The 20179-nt window shown below is 54.6% G+C and overlaps 1 protein-coding gene across 1 annotated transcript; it reads left to right on the plus strand.

Moving 5' to 3' along the window:
- The first annotated feature begins 2599 nt into the window (after positions 1 to 2599).
- On the plus strand, positions 2600 to 17082 carry BRPF3 (bromodomain and PHD finger containing 3). The gene is made up of 13 exons (XM_088539769.1): positions 2600 to 2793; positions 3226 to 4625; positions 5325 to 5481; positions 6820 to 6951; positions 8096 to 8224; positions 8601 to 8913; positions 10382 to 10648; positions 11285 to 11746; positions 12008 to 12101; positions 13475 to 13572; positions 14660 to 14757; positions 15589 to 15743; positions 16863 to 17082. The coding sequence occupies exons 1-13, from the start codon at positions 2629 to 2631 to the stop codon at positions 17044 to 17046; spliced, it is 3654 nt and encodes a 1217-aa protein (XP_088395895.1). The 5' UTR covers positions 2600 to 2628; the 3' UTR covers positions 17047 to 17082.
- The last annotated feature ends 3097 nt before the right edge of the window (positions 17083 to 20179 follow it).

Genomic DNA, 20179 nt, shown 5'->3' on the forward strand with positions numbered 1-20179 from the left:
GCGGCGGCGGCGGGAGCCGGCGCGGACGGAGCCGACATCTTGTGCCCTCCCCTCCCGCCGCCGGCTGGGTGAGCCCGTCCGCCCCGAGGGGGAGGGGAGGGGGGCGGGAAGACGGAGCGGGATTTGGGAGAAAAAAAAAAAAAAACTCCCCCCCCCCTCAAAAAAAAAGAAAAAAAAAAGAAAAAAAAAAACCCAAAGGAGGCGGCGGCAACGGCGGAGCTCGGCGCTGCGGCGGCCAGGTAAAGCGCTGAGCGGGCCGCGCTTCCCTCAGGGGGTCTCTCCCCCCTCGCGCCGGGGTCGCGCGAAGGTGACCGGGCGGGAGGGAGGGAGCCGGGGACGGCTGGGGTGCGGTGCCTGCTGCGGTCCCCTCCCCGCGCTCCCCGCGCCGGCGCTGCGGGAGCGGCCCGCGGCCCTTCGCCCTGGAGGGGCCGGAGAGGGCGGGCGGCCGCGGAAAGGGACCGGGCAGCGCCGTGTCAAGCGGGCCCCCCCCTTGCCGCCATCTTTCTCTCCCCCTCCTCACGGCCTTCCTGGGCGCCCCGCCCACCTTCTCCCGCGCGATTGGCCCAGCTGGGGCTGTGGGCGCCCTCCTCTTTATGCCCCGGGCGGGAGCCTCGCTTTGCGATTGGTGCTGCAGCCGGGATGGACGGGGAGAACAGCCAATGGCGGCGGAGCGCTGGCTGCGCGCTTTGTCGCGCTCCGCTGCTCCGCCCACGCTCGGCTTGGGGACCTTTTTCGCTCCAGAGGGGGCTGAGGGCGGGCGCAGCTCATCGCACGGCCCCGCGGCGCCTCCGCCGCCCCCAGGCGGGCGTTTATTTTTGGCCGGGATCCCGCTGTGTCCTGACCCAGATCAGGCCGGTTCGGAGTGTCTGGCGGGGGGTCCAAGCAGGGTTACAGAGTGCTGCTCCCCTGAGAGGAGCTCCCAGCTCCCTCAGTGCCTCCGTCAGCGCTGCTGAGGGCAGGCACGGCTCGTTGCATGTCACGCTTCTGCTGCTGAGGACAGGCGTAGCTTGTGACATGTAACGCTTCCCTCAGAGCGTTGTGACTGAGGACCGGCACAGCTCGCGTCATGTCATGTCCCCCGCATCCCGTGTTTACAGGGCAGCCCGGTGCTGCCCCGTGGAGCGTCGCATCCTCCTGGCTCCAGTGGGGGCTTCTGCCCTAGACGGCTTCTCCCCCCGCTGGTGCTTGGCGCCTCCGGGCTGCTTGGGCAGCAGGGGCTTTTCAGTAGTCCCTGGATCCGGATAATGGCAGTTTCTTTGGTGGAGCCACCAGCCCCTTTTTAATTATTTTGATCCCCTCGAGGCCAGGCTTGTTTTCCTTGGTCGCCCTTGGAGCTCCCAGGCACGGGTGGAAAAGCTGCCGCTCGAGGGCCTAGAGCTCTTCCCGCATCGTCCCGAGGGGAGGAAGGGGGCTCTGGAGTGCTGGCGCTCCCAAGTTTGCCTGTTTCTCAGCGCTCTCAGCGCCCTGCTTTTCCAGACTGTGGTATTAATGATGCTTGGGGTTGGCTCACATGAATTATCTTATCCTCCAGGGTCTTTTTGCACTTATTTTCTTTGCTTATATCAGCCTGAACTTTAAGTTGTTTCTCATCGTGATTTTGTTGCAGTTCTGTTTGCTGATCGAACTGCCTTTATACCCTCCTTTTAACACTCCTTTTTCCTGTGACTTGGTGGCACAAGCGCAGCTGGATGCTCTGCAACCTCATACACAAGTGGCTCATTCACATCCTAAGACAGGGACAAGGAAAAATCCCAATCTCTTTATTTGCAGCTGGAAGTTGTTGCCCTGTGTTTTGCACCTGAAATTGCATCATGCCCACAGGCTCCGTAGATACAGGACTGCTTATGGAATCCTGGGACTTACATAGAATCATATCATAGAATCATAGAATGCTTAGGGTTGGAAGGGACCTCTAGAGTCATCTAGTCCAACCCCCCTGCACACGCAGGGACACCTAGAGCATGTGGCACAGAGGGGAGCTGGGGAACTTTCCCCATATTTTGATTCTGTGCAGGACTAACAGAATGGCCAAACCCCTGGGCACAGGGGCCCCTTTCTGCAGGGCTGAAGGTGCCGAGCGCCCGGAGCCGGGGGAGGCCCTTCCTGCACCCTCTGCGTCGCAGCAGATAAGCCCTGGCCTCGCTTATCTTCCGGGGGAGATTTTGCACTCGCTTTGCCTTTTCGCCCTGGGTTTTTTCCTCGGGCTGTTTCTTCCCCAGCACCTCTTTTCCCGTCACTCCTATTCCCGTCCCTGGCGCTTCCCTCTTTCCCTGCTCCTCGGGCGTCCTCCCCGCTTCCCTCTGTGCCCTTCCCTCCCTCATCCTGGGCCGCCGCCGCGTTTCGTTCCTCCCTCCAGCTCCTGTCTCCGGCTCCGGCTTCGCTCCCTGTCCATCGGCACCTCCTTAACGATAGGCGGCCAAGCCGCAGTTATCTGGGCTGCCCTTGAGCCTCCTGCGAGGGCAGAGCCGGCTGGGACACGGGGTTGGCGCTCCGGGTAAATACAGTCATTCCGTTCCCAGCCGCTTTCCAGGCGCAGACCCAGCGCGGGTGCCCGGACACGGCGTTCCCGCGGGCGCAGCTCCAGCGGGGCTGGTGCCGAGCCAGAGCCAGTAAGTCCATCCTGAATCCATGCTGCTCATTCCCAGCTACATCCATAAGAAAGCGAAGCTGGAGAACAGGTTTTCTTGCAGCTGCAGCTCCGCTGCTTTGGGAATTTCTTGCATCTGTGGCATGGGAAAGGAGGAGGAGGCAGCGACAACCCCGATGCGTGAAGCGGTGTTGAGCAAGGCTAAGGTAGTTTTTTTGCATGGAGATCAGCTTCCCCCACCCACCACAAAAAAAAAAAAATCGGGAATTGCTTGCCATAGGGCAGGAACAGTGCTTTCCTGTAGATCTGGAAAACATCCAGTGCATTGTGAGCATTACAGGTGATGAAAGGAGTAGTCACAGCCAAAAAATCCAGGGGAAAATCCTTCCACCTGCGTGATCTTCGTATGCGAGGGGTGCAGGCAGGTGGAATTAGTGTTACTGGATTTTTTCTGGGGGTGAAGCTTTGCTGGGACAAAGTCACGGTGGAGCTGCTTGCGTCTAGGAAGGTGAAGCAGCTTCGCAGGCGTGAGCTCGGGGGAGGTTTTGGCAGGAGCGGCGGCGCCGGGGGCCGTTTGCGGGGCCGTTTGCCCCGCGCCCGCCTCGCGCTCACGCTGCCTCTGCCTTGTGCCGCTGCAGGGGCCGCGGGCGGCCGCGATGAGGAAGCCGCGGAGGAGGCCGCGGCCGAGCGCGGAGGGGCGGCGCTCGCCCTCGCCCTACGGCCTCGCGTGCTCCCCGGCGCGGGAGACGCTCACGTACGCCCAGGCCCAGCGCATCGTGGAGGTGGACATTGACGGGCGGCTCCACCGCATCAGCATCTACGATCCCTTGAAGATCATCACCGAGGACGAGCTGACCGCCCAGGACATCACCGAGTGTAACAGCAACAAGGAAAACAGTGAGCAGCCCCTTTTCCCTTCCAAATCCAAGAAGACCCCTTCCAAAGGCAAGAAGAAGGAGTCCTGCTCCAAACATGCTCCAGGGACATCTCTACACTTGCCCCAGCCCAACTTCCGCGTCGTGGAGTCCCCTGGGCAGCCGGCAGCCCCCCCTCTCCCTGCTGCCTACTACCGATACATCGAGAAGCCCCCCGAGGACCTCGATGTGGAGGTGGAGTATGACATGGATGAGGAGGATCTGGCTTGGCTAGAAATGGTCAATGAGAAGAGAAGGGACGATGGCTACGGCACAGTTTCTGCTGACACTTTTGAGCTGCTGCTGGACCGGCTGGAAAAGGAGTCGTACCTCGAGAGCCGCAGCAACGGGGCGCAGCAGTCGCCGATCGACGAGGACGCCTTCTGCTGCGTCTGCATGGACGACGAGTGTCACAACAGCAACGTCATCCTCTTCTGCGATATCTGCAATTTGGCCGTGCACCAGGAGTGTTACGGAGTGCCCTACATCCCAGAAGGGCAGTGGCTTTGCCGCTGCTGCCTGCAGTCCCCTTCTCGCCCCGTGGATTGTGTCCTTTGTCCCAACAAAGGTGGAGCCTTCAAGCAGACCAGCGACGGTCGCTGGGCTCACGTGGTTTGTGCCATCTGGATCCCGGAGGTCTGCTTTGCGAACACTGTGTTCCTGGAGCCCATCGAAGGCATCAACAACATCCCCCCTGCTCGCTGGAAGCTCACGTGCTACATCTGCAAGCAGAAGGGCATGGGAGCTGCCATCCAGTGCCACAAGGTGAACTGTTACACTGCCTTCCACGTCACCTGTGCCCAGCGGGCCGGTCTCTTCATGAAGATTGAACCCATGAGGGAGACCAGCGTCAACGGCACGACGTTCACGGTGCGCAAAACTGCCTTCTGCGGGAGTCACTGCCCACCCGGCACGGTGAGGAAAGGGTCTCTGGCTGCTGCCAGCGACGGGGAGGAGGACACTGTGAAGGAGGACAGAGAGGGGGAAGCCAATTCTGGCCCTCCCAAAGCATCCCTGAAAAAGAATAAAGTGAAATTGAAGCAGAAGATCAAAAAGGAGCCTGGTGATGTGACTAATGGGCGTTCTGTGCCCATGGTGACAGTCACACAGATCCCATCTTACAGGTGAGTGCTGTTGCTGCAAGGTGCTTTTGAGGGCTCAATCCCTCTCAGTGTTGAACGGTGCACTTGGAAACACTGTGTTCACTCATAACTTTGCAATAGCCACGTTCACAGCGTGTCCTACCAGATCCATTCCTGCCCATTCCATTCCTCCTGGCTCTGGGGTTTCCCTGCTTTGCCTAGGAGGATTCCCAAGCTGCAGTGTAACGTAAAATCGGGCTCTGCTGGGCTGAGCTTTCAGGCGGTGCCTTTAGGTACCTCGTGTGTCTCCAGCGCGTTGGCAGCTGAGCCTTGGCAAGGCGCTGACCGGGCGCCGCGTGTAATCTAATGAAAGGGCTGAAGTCGAGGCTACGTTGTTCCTGGCGCCCGGTCAAGTTGGTTTGCCAGACTCTAGCTTAGTAATGTCAGTCTTAAATGACCCCAAATAAATTTCTTGGCAATTAATTTGGCTCTTGAAGGTGGATGGGAGATATTGATCATGCTGTGGCTGGTTTGGGGAACTACCTCTACCGAGCTGCTGCTGGAATAGTGACATTGTGTAAGGTAGACACATGTGAAGAAGTCCCCATGTTGCCCCAGGCTGACGCTGGTTCCACACGTAGGTCAGCGTGTGCATCATCACAGCGTGGAAGCCTGGCGGTATCCCCAAGATCCCCCCAAAAACTTGCCCGTTGCTCCACAGCACCTCCTTGTTTCCTCCAGGTTGAACAAAATCTGCAGCGGCCTCTCTCTGCAGAGGAAGAACCAGTTCATGCAGAGGCTGCACAACTACTGGCTGCTGAAGCGGCAGGCGCGGAACGGGGTGCCCCTCATCCGCCGCCTGCACTCGCACCTGCAGTCGCAGCGGAGCGCGGAGCAGGTAGCGCTGCGGGAGGGCGAGGGGCCCGGGGGGTTGCGCTTGGTGCATGAGCCTTGTTTTGGCCCCCTCTCGGTTTGGCCTTCCCGAGAGCCCGCGCGCCGACGTGGTGTCCACCGCGCCGCAGCAGCGTGCGGATGAGCCAGCGCGTGGGAGTTGCCTACCTGCGTCAGGACACCCGGGGCTTTGCAAGGGTGTGATGGTCCCTTGTTGGACCCATCTCCCTAGTGAATCACAAAACCACATTCCTCACTAGTGATTGAAGATCCCCTCCTCAAGAAAGTGGGTGTTAGCTGCAGAGCTCTGGCCAAATTGCAGTTTAGCTCATTCTTCCTGCAGCTTGGATTTCTGACCCTCCCAGCACATTCATAGGGGTGTTTATATCCAAGCTCCAGCTCCAGACTTTACTTCCTCTTCTGAGCTGGCATCCGGAGTCGCTTGGTGGTGCTGAGCAGTGCTGCTCTTGGCCGTAGTTCTCTCTGCCCTGTAACTTAACATCTTAATAGGTGCTGGGCATGTTGTTCACATGTATTTTTGTTGTCAGAGGAATTTGTGGGCTTTGAGGTTTGCTTGAAGACTTCTCTGGATGATTAACAAAAAATATTTCCTGCTCCTTGGTCTGGAGCATGGGGAAATAGAGAATTTCCTTGGTATGTTAAGTTGGCAACTTACCATCAAAAAGTTCATAAAAACGAAATCCTAGAAGCCACCAAGACTGGGTAGCAGCTGTCCTCTGTTGGCAATCATGAGGAAGTGTGTGCTCTCCAGGTATAACCTCAGAACCATTTGAAAAGCTGCAGCCTTGGGAGAGGAAGGATGTTTAACGTTGTGAAGCCACTGAACTGTGGCTTGGAAAGTGTGAGCTCATCTCCCAGCATTGGCTCTGCCTTTGTTTCGACAAATCTTTGTGGCTCAATTTCCTATTCATTACAGAGAAGATAGCTTTTATCACATACTTTTGTTTGCCTTTATATTGTAAAGTCCTTGGATTATATTGTAAAGTCCTTGGACTATCTCATCTACGCACAGTTACTCAGAAGAGAATTTCAGCCTCTGTAATGAGCGCTGATATGAAAGCAGTGAGCGTGGGTGAGCACCCCCAGAGCGTGTTCCCAGGGCACAGCTGCAGAGTGGTTCAGGCCTGACATCACAGATACCATCCAGAAAGGCTGAAACTGTTATTTTACAGCTGAAGTTCAACCAGTTTTGTAGGAGGGAGGGAACATGGCCTAAACAGAAGTATAGAAGAAAACTGACAGCAATTTGTGGGGGAAACGCCTCAGAAGAAGACACAGAGGGCCAGGGATGTTTTTCTTCTAACCCCACTGTTCTGTGTTGCAGAAGGAGCAAGATGAGAAGACCAGTGCAGTGAAGGAAGAGCTGAAGTACTGGCAGAAGCTGCGGCATGACCTGGAGCGGGCACGGCTGCTCATCGAGCTCATCCGGAAGAGGGAGAAGCTCAAGCGGGAGCAGGTAGGTAGCTCTGGTTAACAAGCTGCTGCCCTTGGCTTCAGTTCCAGGCAAACACCCTGTTCTGCAGGAGGCAGGGGAGGAGCACAGCGATTCTCCTTAACCCTCCTGCTCTTGTCCTAGACTTTTCCTAGACTTCTGGCCACGCAGAGCAGCTTCGCTCATGCAACCTCCGCGCGTCTATCCCTGAGCAGCTTGGCCAGGGCAACCTGCCGTGGCTCGCACTGCGCAACCTGCCCGCAGCGCCAGCGTTGGGCTGAGAAATGCGCTTGTGTAACTAACAGAATGCTCATCCTGACCTGCAATATCCCTTCTATTTCTGGCCTGGACCAGGTGTTTTGCAGAGAAGAAACTAGTTCTCCTTTTAAGGTTTATTGCAGTTTTGTGGCCACCACCCCAGAGAGCTCTAGATCATAGGTCTGCTTGCCATTTCTAAAGCTAAGAGGTCCTGTGATTTGCCTTCCTAGTACCTTATCTTGAGAAGAAACATCTTTAAGACAGAGATCACTTACTCAGTTTTTCTGGTTTCTTCTTTGATCCGTATTCCATTTTTCAGAGTTGCAGGAGTTACATCATGCTTAGCAGCTTTGTCCTCTGAGGGCCCTTCCTAGCCCATGTCAGGATGGACAGAGCAGCCACATCTGTCCCATGCTGCACACGTGTCTTCAGGGTGAGCTTTGGGAAAGCCTCGCTTACCCCGTGCACAGCAAGCCTGCATGCAGGTCCCCAGGCACGGCCTGAACCCTTGCTGTGCCCCCAGGACTGTCTACAAGTCGCTGGCAGAGGGGAAGCAGAGCCCTGGCCCATCTAGATGCTGCTTTTTGGTTGCCAGAAAGGGCCTCCAGCTCTTTCTGTGGTTCTTTTTACGCCAGCACTAATTGACAGCTAAAATCAGCTAGCCCTGGTTTTACAGCAGTAGTTCAGTCCTGCTTGCTATTGAAGGGATTGATTTAATGACACAGTGAAGGATAGTAAGATCAAAGAAATTAAGGTGTCGAAGGAAAAATATATATCTGTACACTATTCCATAACATAAGTTTTCCACTAGTGGACAGAGCTGGAGTGATGATTCAGGAGCAACTGGGAGGTGACACCACTTGCACGTGTTGTTCTCCATAACTGTTCCTCTGGGTTTCCCTGCTGCCAGGTGAAGGTTCAGCAGGCTGCCATGGAGCTCCACCTGACCCCGTTCAACGTCCTGCTGCGCACGACGCTGGACCTGCTGCAGGAGAAGGATGCTGCTCAGATCTTTGCCGAGCCCGTTAACCTGAATGAGGCAAGTCCCTTTGCTACAGGTGTCTAATGGGCTGGAGATGAGGTGTGGCTGGGCAGAAGCTCATAGCCTGTCCTACCCGTGGAAGCACAAACCACCTTGTCCCAAGCTGCTGGTGGACTAAAGAGTATCTCAAAGAGGACTCCCGGTGTGGGTATCCTTCCAGGCCCAAACGGTGTTGTTTTCTGGAAGCTTCAACACGTCTCAGACAAGTAATATTTTGCCAAGGCAGGATGTGTCTGGTTTGACTGGGTGACACAGAAAACAACTGCTGGCAGTGCCCCGTGCAGGTGGACAGGGCGTTAAGAGTGCTTATGATGGATGCGCTCTAGTTGGCTAGTAAATGGTTTTTGTAATTGTACAGGTTTTATATGTTTAGGTTCCAGATTACCTGGAATTCATTTCCAACCCAATGGATTTTTCCACCATGAGGCGGAAGCTGGAGTCCCACCTGTACCGAACGTTGGATGAGTTTGAGGAAGACTTTAACCTTATAGTTACCAACTGCATGAGGTATAATGCTAAAGACACCATTTTCCACCGAGCAGCTGTCCGGCTCCGAGACCTCGGAGGAGCGATTTTGCGTCATGCACGGCGGCAGGCTGAAAACATCGGCTTTGACACTGATGTGGGGATTCACCTGCCCGAGTCACCCAAAACTGAGGACTTTTACCGCTTTTCTTGGGAGGATGGTGAGTGCTTATTAACCTTCATTTTCAGCAGAGGAAATGGCAGGTTGTAACCGTGTTCTTAGTTTTGGCTTGCCTGAAAATCGCAGCCATCATTCAATACATGAGATTTTTTCCTATCCTTCTACTTACCAAGTCATATATTTAACTCCTTGATAGCCTCAAAGAGCAGGATCTCAGGTGAGCCCAGTGCTCAGAGCTAGATGCAGCTTTCAGATCCCAGCTCCTATCTCCACCTCTCAGAGGAGCCCGTGACCGCTCTGCCTGGCGCCCAGGGAGCGGGAGGCTGCTCTGCTCTCCTGGAAAATGCAGCCTTCACATTGGTGTCTAGGTGCAAGTGAAAGCTGCTGAAAAGCTGCTCCAGTTAGTGGGTGTTGATGTGTGAAAAGGGGACCAGGGATCCCTCCTAAATAGTGTATTCTCATCATGCTCTTTGGAGTCAGGGAAGTCCCTGCTGTATGGTGAGAAATGGAGGCAAGGAAAGATGAAGCTCCAGTTAGAGGGAATTACCGGTAGAACTGGATACTGAATCTTGTTCTCCTATGTCTCTATTCTAGTGCTTTTATCACAAGATCAAGCATTTGCTGTTTGCTTTGTGCTGTGGTTGCAAGAGAAACTTGGTGTTTTAAAGAACAATGCGCGGGTCAGTCGATGCTGGTTATCTTGTACCTGGATTATTGACCTGCAGTGTGTTCCGTGTCTGCTGATTTAGGAGGGTGGATCTAGGATTTATTTTGCTCGGAGGAAAGATCATATGTTTCAAAGTTGATGGTATTTATTTGTGTGGTTCGTTATAGAGCCAGCTCTGTATTATTCAGGGGCTGGGGTAACACTGTGTTTTCCATCTAAGTTTTTAAAAATTTCCTTGGTTACAACTGGGACAAACAAGCAGGGAGAACTGAATGGGAAAACTGACTTGACTTCACCCCTCTTCTAGGATTGCGCCAGAAATGCCAAACCTTTCAGGGTGGGCAGCACCAGGACATGGTGCCAAGGGACTGAGTTCGCTGGAGAACCGGAGACGGGAGGGATTTTGTAGGGCTAAGGGGCCGGGACCCAAACAGTCCATCTCGGTCTCGGATGAAGTCTGTGATGGGGTTTGATAGCCCGGCCTCAGCTCTCCGTCCTGCTCCGGCGGGTGCTGGTCCTTCAGCAGAGCTGCCAGAGTGGCCAATGTGGTGTTTTTTTGGCCACCCAAATTTGCAGGCTGCCTTAGTAGCTCCATGTGGCAATGAAGTGGGTTTCTGCTAAGAACCCGGCCTGCGAGCTGGATCGTGCAGGGTGCACGTTAAATCACAGCTGCCTTTGGCCCCACGGAGGGATGTCCAAGCTCTAAGGTCAAACGTTCCTCACTCCCACAATTGAGAAGATTGCCGGGAATGGGCACGGCTTGCCGGGAATTCCCTCCTCGGAGCAGCCTTGCTTCCTCCCGTCAGCTCCGCAGTCACTGTGGCAATCTCTTTTGGTGCAGTGGATAACGTCCTGGCGCCCGAGAACCGCGCGCACCTCTCGCTGGAGGCGCAGCTGAAGGAGCTGCTGGAGAAGCTGGACGTGGTGAGCGCCATGCGCTCGAGCGGCGCCCGCACGCGCCGCCTCCGCCTCCTCCGGCGCGAGATCAACGCCCTGCGGCAGAAGCTGGCCCAGCAGCAGAGCAGGAGCCTCCCCAACGGCGAGGCCGCGGCACGGGAAGAGGGGCTGGATACAGCGGCGAGGGAAGGCGACGAGGAAAGGGAGAGAGGTGAGAGGCGGCGGGAGGATTTTGGGGGGTTGTTGAGGCCGCCTTGGTGGCTGCGTCTCTGCTTTGTGCTCAAATGTGCTGGAGGAATGTGAGCCCAAAAGCTTGTTTCCAGCTGTATCAGGTGACTCCATACATAGTGCTGTCTCTTCCTGCTGCCTCCCCTTAAGGAAGAGTGGGACATTAATGCCTGTTCCCAAGAACAGTGCTCTTTTCCAGGTGGGATCAAGTGGGGTTCCGTGTCACTGACACCTCTAGTCCCAGTTCTAGCGTGTCTCAGGATGGCGGGGATGACAACTTGATCCTGTATCCAAAGGAAATTGAGGTGCTTTTCCAAGAGGATTGGGTTGGCAGGAGCAGCAGAGGAGGAGAAGCTAAAGCAGAGGCTGGAGAGGACAAGTTTTGGGGAGATGATCCTTCCTGTGGGTTATTTTTCCCTTTGCTGTTACGAAGCGTGCAGAGAGCAGCTGCAGATTTTGGAGACAGAAGCCAGCTCTAGTGAGGAAAGAAAGACAATTCAGCAGCCTGCCTTTTCCTGGCAGTTGGGCTGTTTGCCATGTCTGTGGCCTTGCTGTCGGGAAAAGTTTTGGAAATCGCTCTTCCTAAGGTGTTCACGCAGATCCCCTCTTCCTTCGGCAGATGACACCAAGCCGCGGCATCCTCCCACGCTGGAGCCCACGGGCCCCGTGCCCTCGCTCTCGGAGCTGGATTCCCTGCAGGAGCCTCCGACGCTGAAGCCCGTCCACGAGGGCCGGCTGCCGAAGCTCTTGGACAGGCCGGCGCTGCAGCGGGAGAGCCGGGCGTTCCAGCGGCTGCTGAGCGACAACGGCCTCAACGGGCTGGCCTTGCCGGACGCGCCGGCCGGGGCCCCGTTCAGCGGCGTGGGCCGCCGGACCTCCGTCCTGTTCAAAAAAGCCAAGAACGGGGTGAAGCTGCAGAGAGGCCTGGAGGGCTCCTTGGAGCACGGCGAGGAGCGCGGCGCCAGCGGGCAGCGCCCTCCGGCCCGCGCCGAGGCCAAGCGCCGCGGGCGGAAACGGCCGCAGAGCGGGAGCTGCAGCGACAGCGACGGCGAGAGGTCGCCCGGGCGGGCGGGCCAGACAGGTGGGAATTCCCGGCCTTTTTCCTTTCTCTGCCCGGGAAACTGCTGGGTGGGTTGTGGGGTGCAACTTAGCTGCCATAACCAGAGCAGCTGGTTAAATATTGTTGTGAAGTGCAACCATAGCCTCTGTGCTGGGGAGCAGAGAGGATCAGTGGGAGAACTGAGCAGAGCCCTTTTCCAATGGGAATTATAAGCAAGATTTAAACAGCCGAGATCATGTGGCCTGTGCAGACGAATAACGGACTCTGTTTTCTCCACGGCAGGAGTGACCAACGGCTTTGGGAAGCACTTGGAAAGCGGCTCTGACTCCGAGTGCGGCTCCGGCCCGGGCGCCGGGCCGGGGTTTGAAGCCCATGGGTAAGCACACGCAGCATAATTCACTCCCAGAACTAATCTGCCTGTCTCTATAGTCCAACCTTAAAAACCCCTCTCAGACTGTTACTCATTTTGTGTGTCAGCATCGAAGATAAAAAGCTGCTCAGGTCCCATCCTTTCCACTTAGGCTGTTGCTCCCAAAGCAGTGCTTCTTTTTTCCAGCAAATGGTTCTGTATTACCCTTCACACACCCCTTGAGTCCTGTAAGACCTCCCGCCTGCCAGGTTGTCTGGACACTAAAAGCACAAGGTTCCCCATGCACAACCATCCTCAAGAGCGAGGCTACAGTTTAATGCTAATTGCTTTGTAGAAGTTGTGCTGCAGCAGGGTTGGATCCCAGGAGCATTTTTTACATGAAAAGTTCACTGTACAGAGTGATCCTAAATACCAGCCCTCAGAAGATGATCATAATTTTGCAGCTGAGCTTTGATTAGTTGTTCACAGGGGACATGTTATTGAGAGCTGCATCGTGTCCCTCCTTACCTGGCTCTGCGGAGGGTCCAGTTTGCTGCAGCTTTCCCATATGTGAGAAAAGGAGACACATCTGAACTCGCAGGGGAGCAGGGGGTTTGTTAGTTGATGCTTGTGAAGTACTTTGAAGATGAGAAGTGGCATGCAAGTGCTTATTATAGTAATTGCAAGCAATTCACATAGCAAAAATTACATTTGGAGCTATGTGACACCCACAAAACAAGGAATTAAAAACAAGCTGATGTCTCAGGAATAACTTAGGCAATTATTCTATTTGGAAACAGATCTGTTTACTGCTTTTTCTCTACTTTTTCTTTGTTAACAGCAAATTTCCTCTGAATGGGCTGGTTATTAGGAGAGCATAAATAAAAAAATACCGCTAGGTATTAGCAAGTCAAAAACCAGCATTGCCTGAGATGAAGATGGTCTGTTTTCTGAAGTGTTTATAGTAGTGAAATAAAAGGGTGTTCAAGATGGGCTGATGGAGCTTGCCTGATACATTAAAGTCCTGTTACAGGGCTGCTCCTTTGGCTTCTGAAGTCTCCGTGCGGCTGCGTGAGCTCGTGCTAGTCACAAACGCCGCTGTGTCAGCCCTTTGGCACAAAATGTTTGATGCTTTTACCCTCCTGTTTCTAAATGGGTTTTCATTAAACCCTCTTCATTGCTCCTGGAACAAGCAGGATGATGTCCAGTGCACTTTTACACCAGCACAGACACACTGATAACATTCTGCTCAAGTAGTCAGTGCTTTTTTCATGTCAAGGATGCATCAGTCCAGCAATTTTCTGGTGTTTAAAACAGAGCTGGGGAATCCATTTATTGGCTGAGTTTTTCAGTGCAAAAGATGTTTTCCTAACGCCTCCTTTTCCGTTTCTCTCTGGCAGTGGCTCGACGCCCCCCAAGCGAAGCCGAGGGAAGCCGGCCCTTTCCCGGGTGCCCTTCTTGGAAGGCGTCAACGGCGGCTCCGATTACGGCGCCTCGGGTGAGGAAGCCCCTGGGGAGCTCCCTGCTTCGGCCTCGCGCTGCCGCGGGGCTCCCATCCCGCTGCTCCTGTCCCATGGGAGCTCCCGTGGCTGCAGGACGAGGCTGGGCTGTTGCATAAAGGGGGTTATAGAGGAGGTTGCATAAAGGAAAGGTTTTTCCTCCTCTCACTCTCGCTGGTCACCTGAAGGTGCCTGTTGTCTTCTCAGCTGGGATAGTTCTTTGAAGGATACTGCAACGCACACAGTAAATCCTAGTTCTTGGAGGGGTCTCTCTGGAGATGACTCCACAGCCAGTGCCCTCCTGTGCAGCTCCACACTCAGCTCCTGTCGCCCTGCGGCCCACGATTGTCTTGCACTGCTGCTGTAAAACTCACATTAATGAGGATTCCTCCTTGTCCAGGGCCAGGAGCTGCCAGACATGAATAGTTATTTGTTCTTGAATCAACATCTTGCAACACTTTTAATTTATATTTGAAAAAAAAAGAGATAACTAATAGATTTTTGTCCCCAAGAGCTAGCCGTTTCTTGCAGGGATTAAATGCCCCCCACATATGTGACATGAGAGCAGTCTGCATATTTGTATTTAGGAGGAATAAAAGGAACGCTGTGAACAACGGTCCAAATCAATGTCATCAGTTCCACAGAGGGTGGATTTGGCTTGATGGAGCCTGATGGACCAAATGCATCACTCACATCACCTGGCTGATATCTGTGATGTAGCAGCTGTTCACTCCAGACCTGAATTTGATGAATATTTCCAATCTAAGGAATTCATCCTAGTGCCACAGGCGGGCACTGGCTTTGAGGCCAGACCATGAATTAGGAGTCTGTGACTTTATCTTAATGTAGAACATGCCTGTCCTGGCAAAGAATAAAGAAGGGCTACACTTTCACCATGGCCAGGATAGATCCCATTGCACACTAACGTGTAGCCTAGGTTTATTGCGTACGTGATGCTTATTTCATCACCGATGTGGGTAGATGCCAAGCGTGATGTGTAGTTACAAACAAGTGGCTTTTCATTTCGTTCTGATTCTTCATTGCTGCTCAGCCCCTCCTAAGCCCTGTCTCCTTGTGACCCCTTAGGCAGGACCCTCCTGATGTCCTTCGAGAACCAGGCCAAGCTGGAGCCCCTGGAGCTCGTGTGGGCCAAGTGCCGCGGTTACCCCTCCTACCCTGCCCTGGTGAGTGCTGGGGACGTAGCAGCAGAGCCAGGCAGGAAAACTCCCCCAAAACATGCTCTGCATGTATATTTTTTTCCATTTGCACAGGTGATTTTGCCTGTGCTCATTGCTCCAGAGCCTTGGAGCCGATTCCTAAACCATTGATCCCTTGGAGCCAGGGCAGGGGATCTCTCTTCTGTTTGCTCGGCAGGGATGAGGATAGTCTCCCAAGTGAGACATTGCACACAGCTGTGAAATACACCCAGAAATACCTGTGTGAGGAAGAGCAGGAGGCCGTGAGGCTCTGCTCTGTTCTCTCTGTTGCTCCTAACCACGCAGCTTGCGAGCTGGGCCTTCCTGCCATCTCTCCATGTAATTTCTCATGGCTGCAGCCATCCCCTTAGGAACTTTGTGTCTGGCTTCGCCTGGGACTGCCCCGGAGCCGCAGGGCTGGAATTCCCCAGCCGGCCCCTGGCCAAGCCCAGCTGCTGCCCCAAGGTGGCCGGAGCCCCCGGTGACAGCGGCTGCGTCCCCCGTGTCTCGTGGCGGCGGTGGCCCTTGTCACCGGTTCTGCTCAAAGAGCAGCGTGAAGCTGAGCGATGCCGTGCAGGGCAGTGGAAGTGGCTGCTGTCATGCAGAGCCACATGTTTGTGACCTTTCCTTTTCAAGATCAGGTTTGTGGCTTCCTCAAAGTGTTGCCAGTGCCATGAGGGCACGAAAACTCTTCCAAAAGAGCCGCCCGAGATGGAACCGACCCGAGTGCTCTTAGTTGCAAAGACTGCGTGAAGAGGAAAAATTAACCTTCCGCACCGTTCTCACAGGGTTTTGTGCTTCAATTTCCTTTGTCACTAGATAATCGACCCCAAGATGCCGCGGGAGGGGCTGCTGCACAACGGCGTCCCCATCCCCGTGCCCCCCGTGGACGTGCTGAAGCTGGGCGAGCAGAGGCAGGCGGAGGCTGACGAGAAGCTCTTCCTTGTCCTCTTCTTTGACAACAAGAGAACCTGGTGAGTGCGAGGGAGGTCGCAGCAGTGGCAGAGAAGGAAGATTTAACAAAACCTTCGGTATATGGGACCGTGCAGGCATGAGTATCATGGCCATTTAAATTGGGGCTTTAAATATGCAGCAGCGTGTGACCAAGGAAGCCAGGCTGCTTTTCCCTGGTCCGAGCTGAACGCCCCACTTGCACAATGACCTTCCTCCTGCACCTGGGCTCACATTACCACAAAAATACCAAGGCATGTAAAGAGCCAATTTCCTACTTAAAATCTGCAGTGAGTTAGAGCCTTTTCAAAGACTGAGCAGCCAGCTCTGCTGCTGCAGAAGAGATTTGCCCAAAATCTCCAGGGTAACCTTTTTGAAACATTACGTTTCTTCCATATTTAGAGCTAAACCAGCAGCCTGATTTTTCAAAAGTGCCGAGTACCGGCATTTTTTGAGTGAAGTTATTCGTTTTAGGATGGAAAAGTGTTAGGTACCTGCGTCCCTGGTTCAGGGCAAGAGAAATAGCACGGCGGTGTTAGCGGCCCTTCCCTTGGCCTGACCTGTGCTGAGGCCGGGACGTTGGTGGATGTTAGTGCTTTTTTAAGTGGCTGCTTCTTAAATCCCTGGTTGCAATTTGTGGGAAGTCTTCCCTGGGAAGTGGAAATTGGCCTCCTGGTGCTGGATCCAAGTCCTGCTGGCTTCAGCGAAGCTGCAGAGGCGGCAGCGGAGCTTTCTTGGCGCGGAAAACTCCCTTTCCACCAGGGATGCTCCCGGTTTTGCTGCTCGGGGGGACACAGGAGTTTCCCCTCATGTTCCTCGGTGGACTCCAGGGCTTGTGCGAAGCCAGAGAAAAATTGGTGCTGGTGCAAGCGGGTGTTTTGGCTGCAGATATTAACTTCCACTGTTAACTGGTGTGCTCAGGTGCCGCCATTTTTGCATTTGTAGCACCAGTGTGGGGTGTTAATTATAAAGAAGTAAATCTCAAGGCTGTTGTGGCTCTAAAGGAGGAGATGGCAACCAGGCCAAGTCGGGGGACGTGGCTGCGCTCCGGGAGCGCTGGGGCCCGGCGCGGGGCTCGGGGCGCTCGCGCTGCTCCCCGTGCTCCCCGTGTCCTCATGCTCGTGCTCGGCTCTGCCCTGCAGGCAGTGGCTGCCGCGGGACAAGGTCTTCCCGCTCGGGGCCGACGACACCGTGGACAAGCTGAAGATGCTGGAAGGCCGCAAGAGCAGCATCCGCAAGTCCGTGCAGGTGGCCTACGACCGCGCCATGATCCACCTGAGCCGCGTGCGGGGCGACCACCCCTTCATCACCTCCAACTATCTGTAGGGGACGGGACCGTTCGCGCTCCCGTCTCCCCTCCGAGCCGGCGCCGGCAGCTCCCTGTGCTCCTCGACACCCGCTACGTGCCAAAAACCAAGCCCAGCGCCCGGCGCCTTCCGGAATGCGGAGCCGAGGGGCTGGGAGCCGCCGGAGGCTCCGGACGCTGCGGCTGGGAGCCAGGCGGGGGGAACGGCAGCTTTTGTGCCCTCCCCCGGCCTCCTTGGGGGGATTTCGGGGGGATTTTGGCCATTCCTGGGAGCCCGGTAACCAAACCAGGATCCTCTAGCGAATCTCCACCTGGATTTTTCTTGTGCCAAATTTCCCCTGACCATCATGGGCCTTTGGATTTTTTCCTTTTCATTTTTGACTGCCCGTGAGCGTCCCGCGGGCGCGCGCCGCCGCTGCCCGGCCTGGCCTCTCTGCTGCAGACACGTTGGTGACCGTCCCCTCCACGCACGCACACACCTGCACAGAGCTTTAACTAGGAACACGGTATTTTTTTTTTCTTCCTTTATTTTGTGTGTGTGTGCGCGCGTTATGTCCTAGAAATTCATTTGCTCGGTCAGCGCTGGACTCCTGCTTTCTGTGACGTGTTCCAGGCACATTTTGTGTCACGGTCTAGCGCAGGGCTGAGCCCAAGCAAAGGGAATCCTGGTTTCTTTCCGGGCTTTGTGGGGCCCGCGGCGCTGCAGCAGGCGCTGAGGCTGAGCCGGGTCGGCGGATCCTTGTGTCGTCCTCACGCATTCGGGGTCCGGCCCTCGGCCTTCCTCCCCTTCCTGCCTCTTCTGCTGCTTTTCCCTGTTCGCCCTGGTTGGAAGCGAGCGCTGAGCGGAGCCCATGGCCGGTTCTGCCCCCCTGTCACTCGCTGCCCCCGTCCCTGCTGCAGGGGGGCTCCAGCAGCCCCTTTAGAGCCAATCCGGCCCCACAGCCGGTCCCTGCGGCCGGGGTTGGCGCTGGACACCGGGTGTGGGGAACCCGATGGCAAAAGCTTTGCTACCAGCCAAGGACTCCTCATTCCTCTGCTCTCTTCTGTCATGTCGCCCTTTTATTTTGTCCTTTTGCTTTTTTTCCATTTTAAGAACCAAAGGTGCAGAGCAAGATTGTAGATTGAATATCATCATTTCGCTTTTTAACTCAGTATTTTTTTATTATTTTAACTTTTTCATACTAAAGAGAATGTTGGGGGGGGTCAAAATAATAATAATAATAATGACTAGTGGGGAGTAATCACTGCCATTTCTACTTGGTCTACTTTTTTAAAATACCACTTGTTATACATTGGGACATGGAACCACACTTCAAGGACAAAACCTGTAACATATCAACATGGGGCATAGGATTTTGTAAAAAAAAAATAATAGTGATGATGCCTCTGTGTGTGGCTAGGGAAGGCCGTTGTGTAGATAGTTGTAAAATATTGTTCTAAATTATTTAGACTGATTGTCACCATTCTTGAAGTCCTCAGTTGTGTTGCTGGGTCTTTTATATGCACACGGTGTAATTTATTTAACGGAACATACACTTTCCCGGGTGGTAGCTCGGCTGTGGACTCGTGACCTGTGTATATGTTTTAAGATCTCGGGATTTGGGGGTTTTTGTTTGTTTGTTCTTTATTTTTTTGTTTGTTCTTTTATTTTATTTTTTTTAAATGACATTTTGGATTTGAATTGGCTCCTATCCTGCTGTTGCTACGGGACCTAAGCGTTACTGTCAGTCTGCTGTAAAGCACAGATTGCTCTATTTATTGTAGAAAGTGAGTTTATTTGCTTTCTAGAATTGTTTATATCAGATGGTATAAGAGAGGTAATTAAAAAGAAAAAAAATCTATGCTTGTAAAGAGAAAAAAAAAAAAAAGCTAATTTTACCTACTATAACCTGACTGTCTGAGACTATATTTTCTCTTTGAGAAATAAATGTTCTAATGTTAAAAAAAAAAAAAAAAGGAATAAAAAGCAGCAGCCGTGGTGGTGTCTGTGAGGGCCGGGCAGGTGCCTTTCCCTATATCCCCGCTAAACCTCAACAGTGGCCTCAAATCCTGCTGGGATTTTAGCTGGAGGGTTCCTGCCTGCTCCTGTTGCTTCCACTGTCAGGCTGCTCCCTGGGAGTGCGGCCATTGACAAGAGAGAAAACAGATAGAAAATGGCAAAAATCCCACCCTGCAGTGCCCTGCGTGGGGGGAATAACTAGAGGCAGGTGGAAATGAAGCCCTTGGCCGCCACTAACACCTGCAGCTGGGTGCTAAATGCAGGTGATTCAGCTGCTCCACATGAACCACGTTTGCTCCATGGGCCATTTCCTAGCAGTGAAGGTGCAGGGAGGAGGAGCAGGAGAAGCTGCCCCAAAGCAGCTTCCTCCAGAACCCAAGGAAGCCGCCGCCGCGCGGGGGAGGAAGGCTCCGCTGCTCTTCCTCACCTCGCCGGGGAGGCTGCTTTGAACCGAGGAAGGTTTCTGCAAGCGCAAACCAGAAAAGGGGCTGCAGGGCCGGCTGCCCGGGGAGGCCTCTCCCCCGCCGCACACGGAGCTTCCCCAGGACACGAGTCGGGGCAGGGTCGGCAGTTGTCCTCTCATTTCTTTTTTAATTAGTCATGGTAAAGTACCGAGCACCAGGTCCACCTCTCGGAGCAAACAACAAAAGGCACACACAAAAATAAACAAAAAGTCCAAATGCCCAAGAAAAACCAACTCCGGCCGGCGCTTCCTCGCGACGCTGCTGACAACGGGCTCTGCCGTCCCGGCTCGGCCGCTGCCTCTTCCCCTGGGAAGGGCAGGGGCCAGGGTGGGAAGTGGGAGCCCTGGCAGCCTGTGGCGATGGCCGGGACCCCCTGGCTGAAGCAACCAGCCCCGTGGGACAGTCGGGTTGGATTTGGAAGCAGGAGGAGGAGAGATGAGGCCCGGCCTGGCCTGTCCCTCCTCCAGCCCCAGTGCTAGGGACACGAGCGGGGCCGGGGGGCCGGGGCAGCGGCCTTGGAGCCCTTGGACCCCAAACCGCAGATCTGTGACAAGTCCAAGGTGGGGAGACGACGCTCGGGCAGGAACGGCTGCAGCTCCGAGGGCTCCAAGCCCCTGTTTCCATGCGCTCCAAGGCCCCGGTGCCTGGCACAGGCACGGCAAGGAGGGGTAGGACAAGTGATGCACGTTA

Source organism: Tinamus guttatus, unplaced genomic scaffold (genome assembly GCF_059628265.1).
Source record: "Tinamus guttatus ecotype Peru unplaced genomic scaffold, ASM5962826v1 Tinamus_guttatus_pri_ptg000049l, whole genome shotgun sequence".
NCBI classification, from domain to species: Eukaryota; Metazoa; Chordata; class Aves; order Tinamiformes; family Tinamidae; genus Tinamus; species Tinamus guttatus.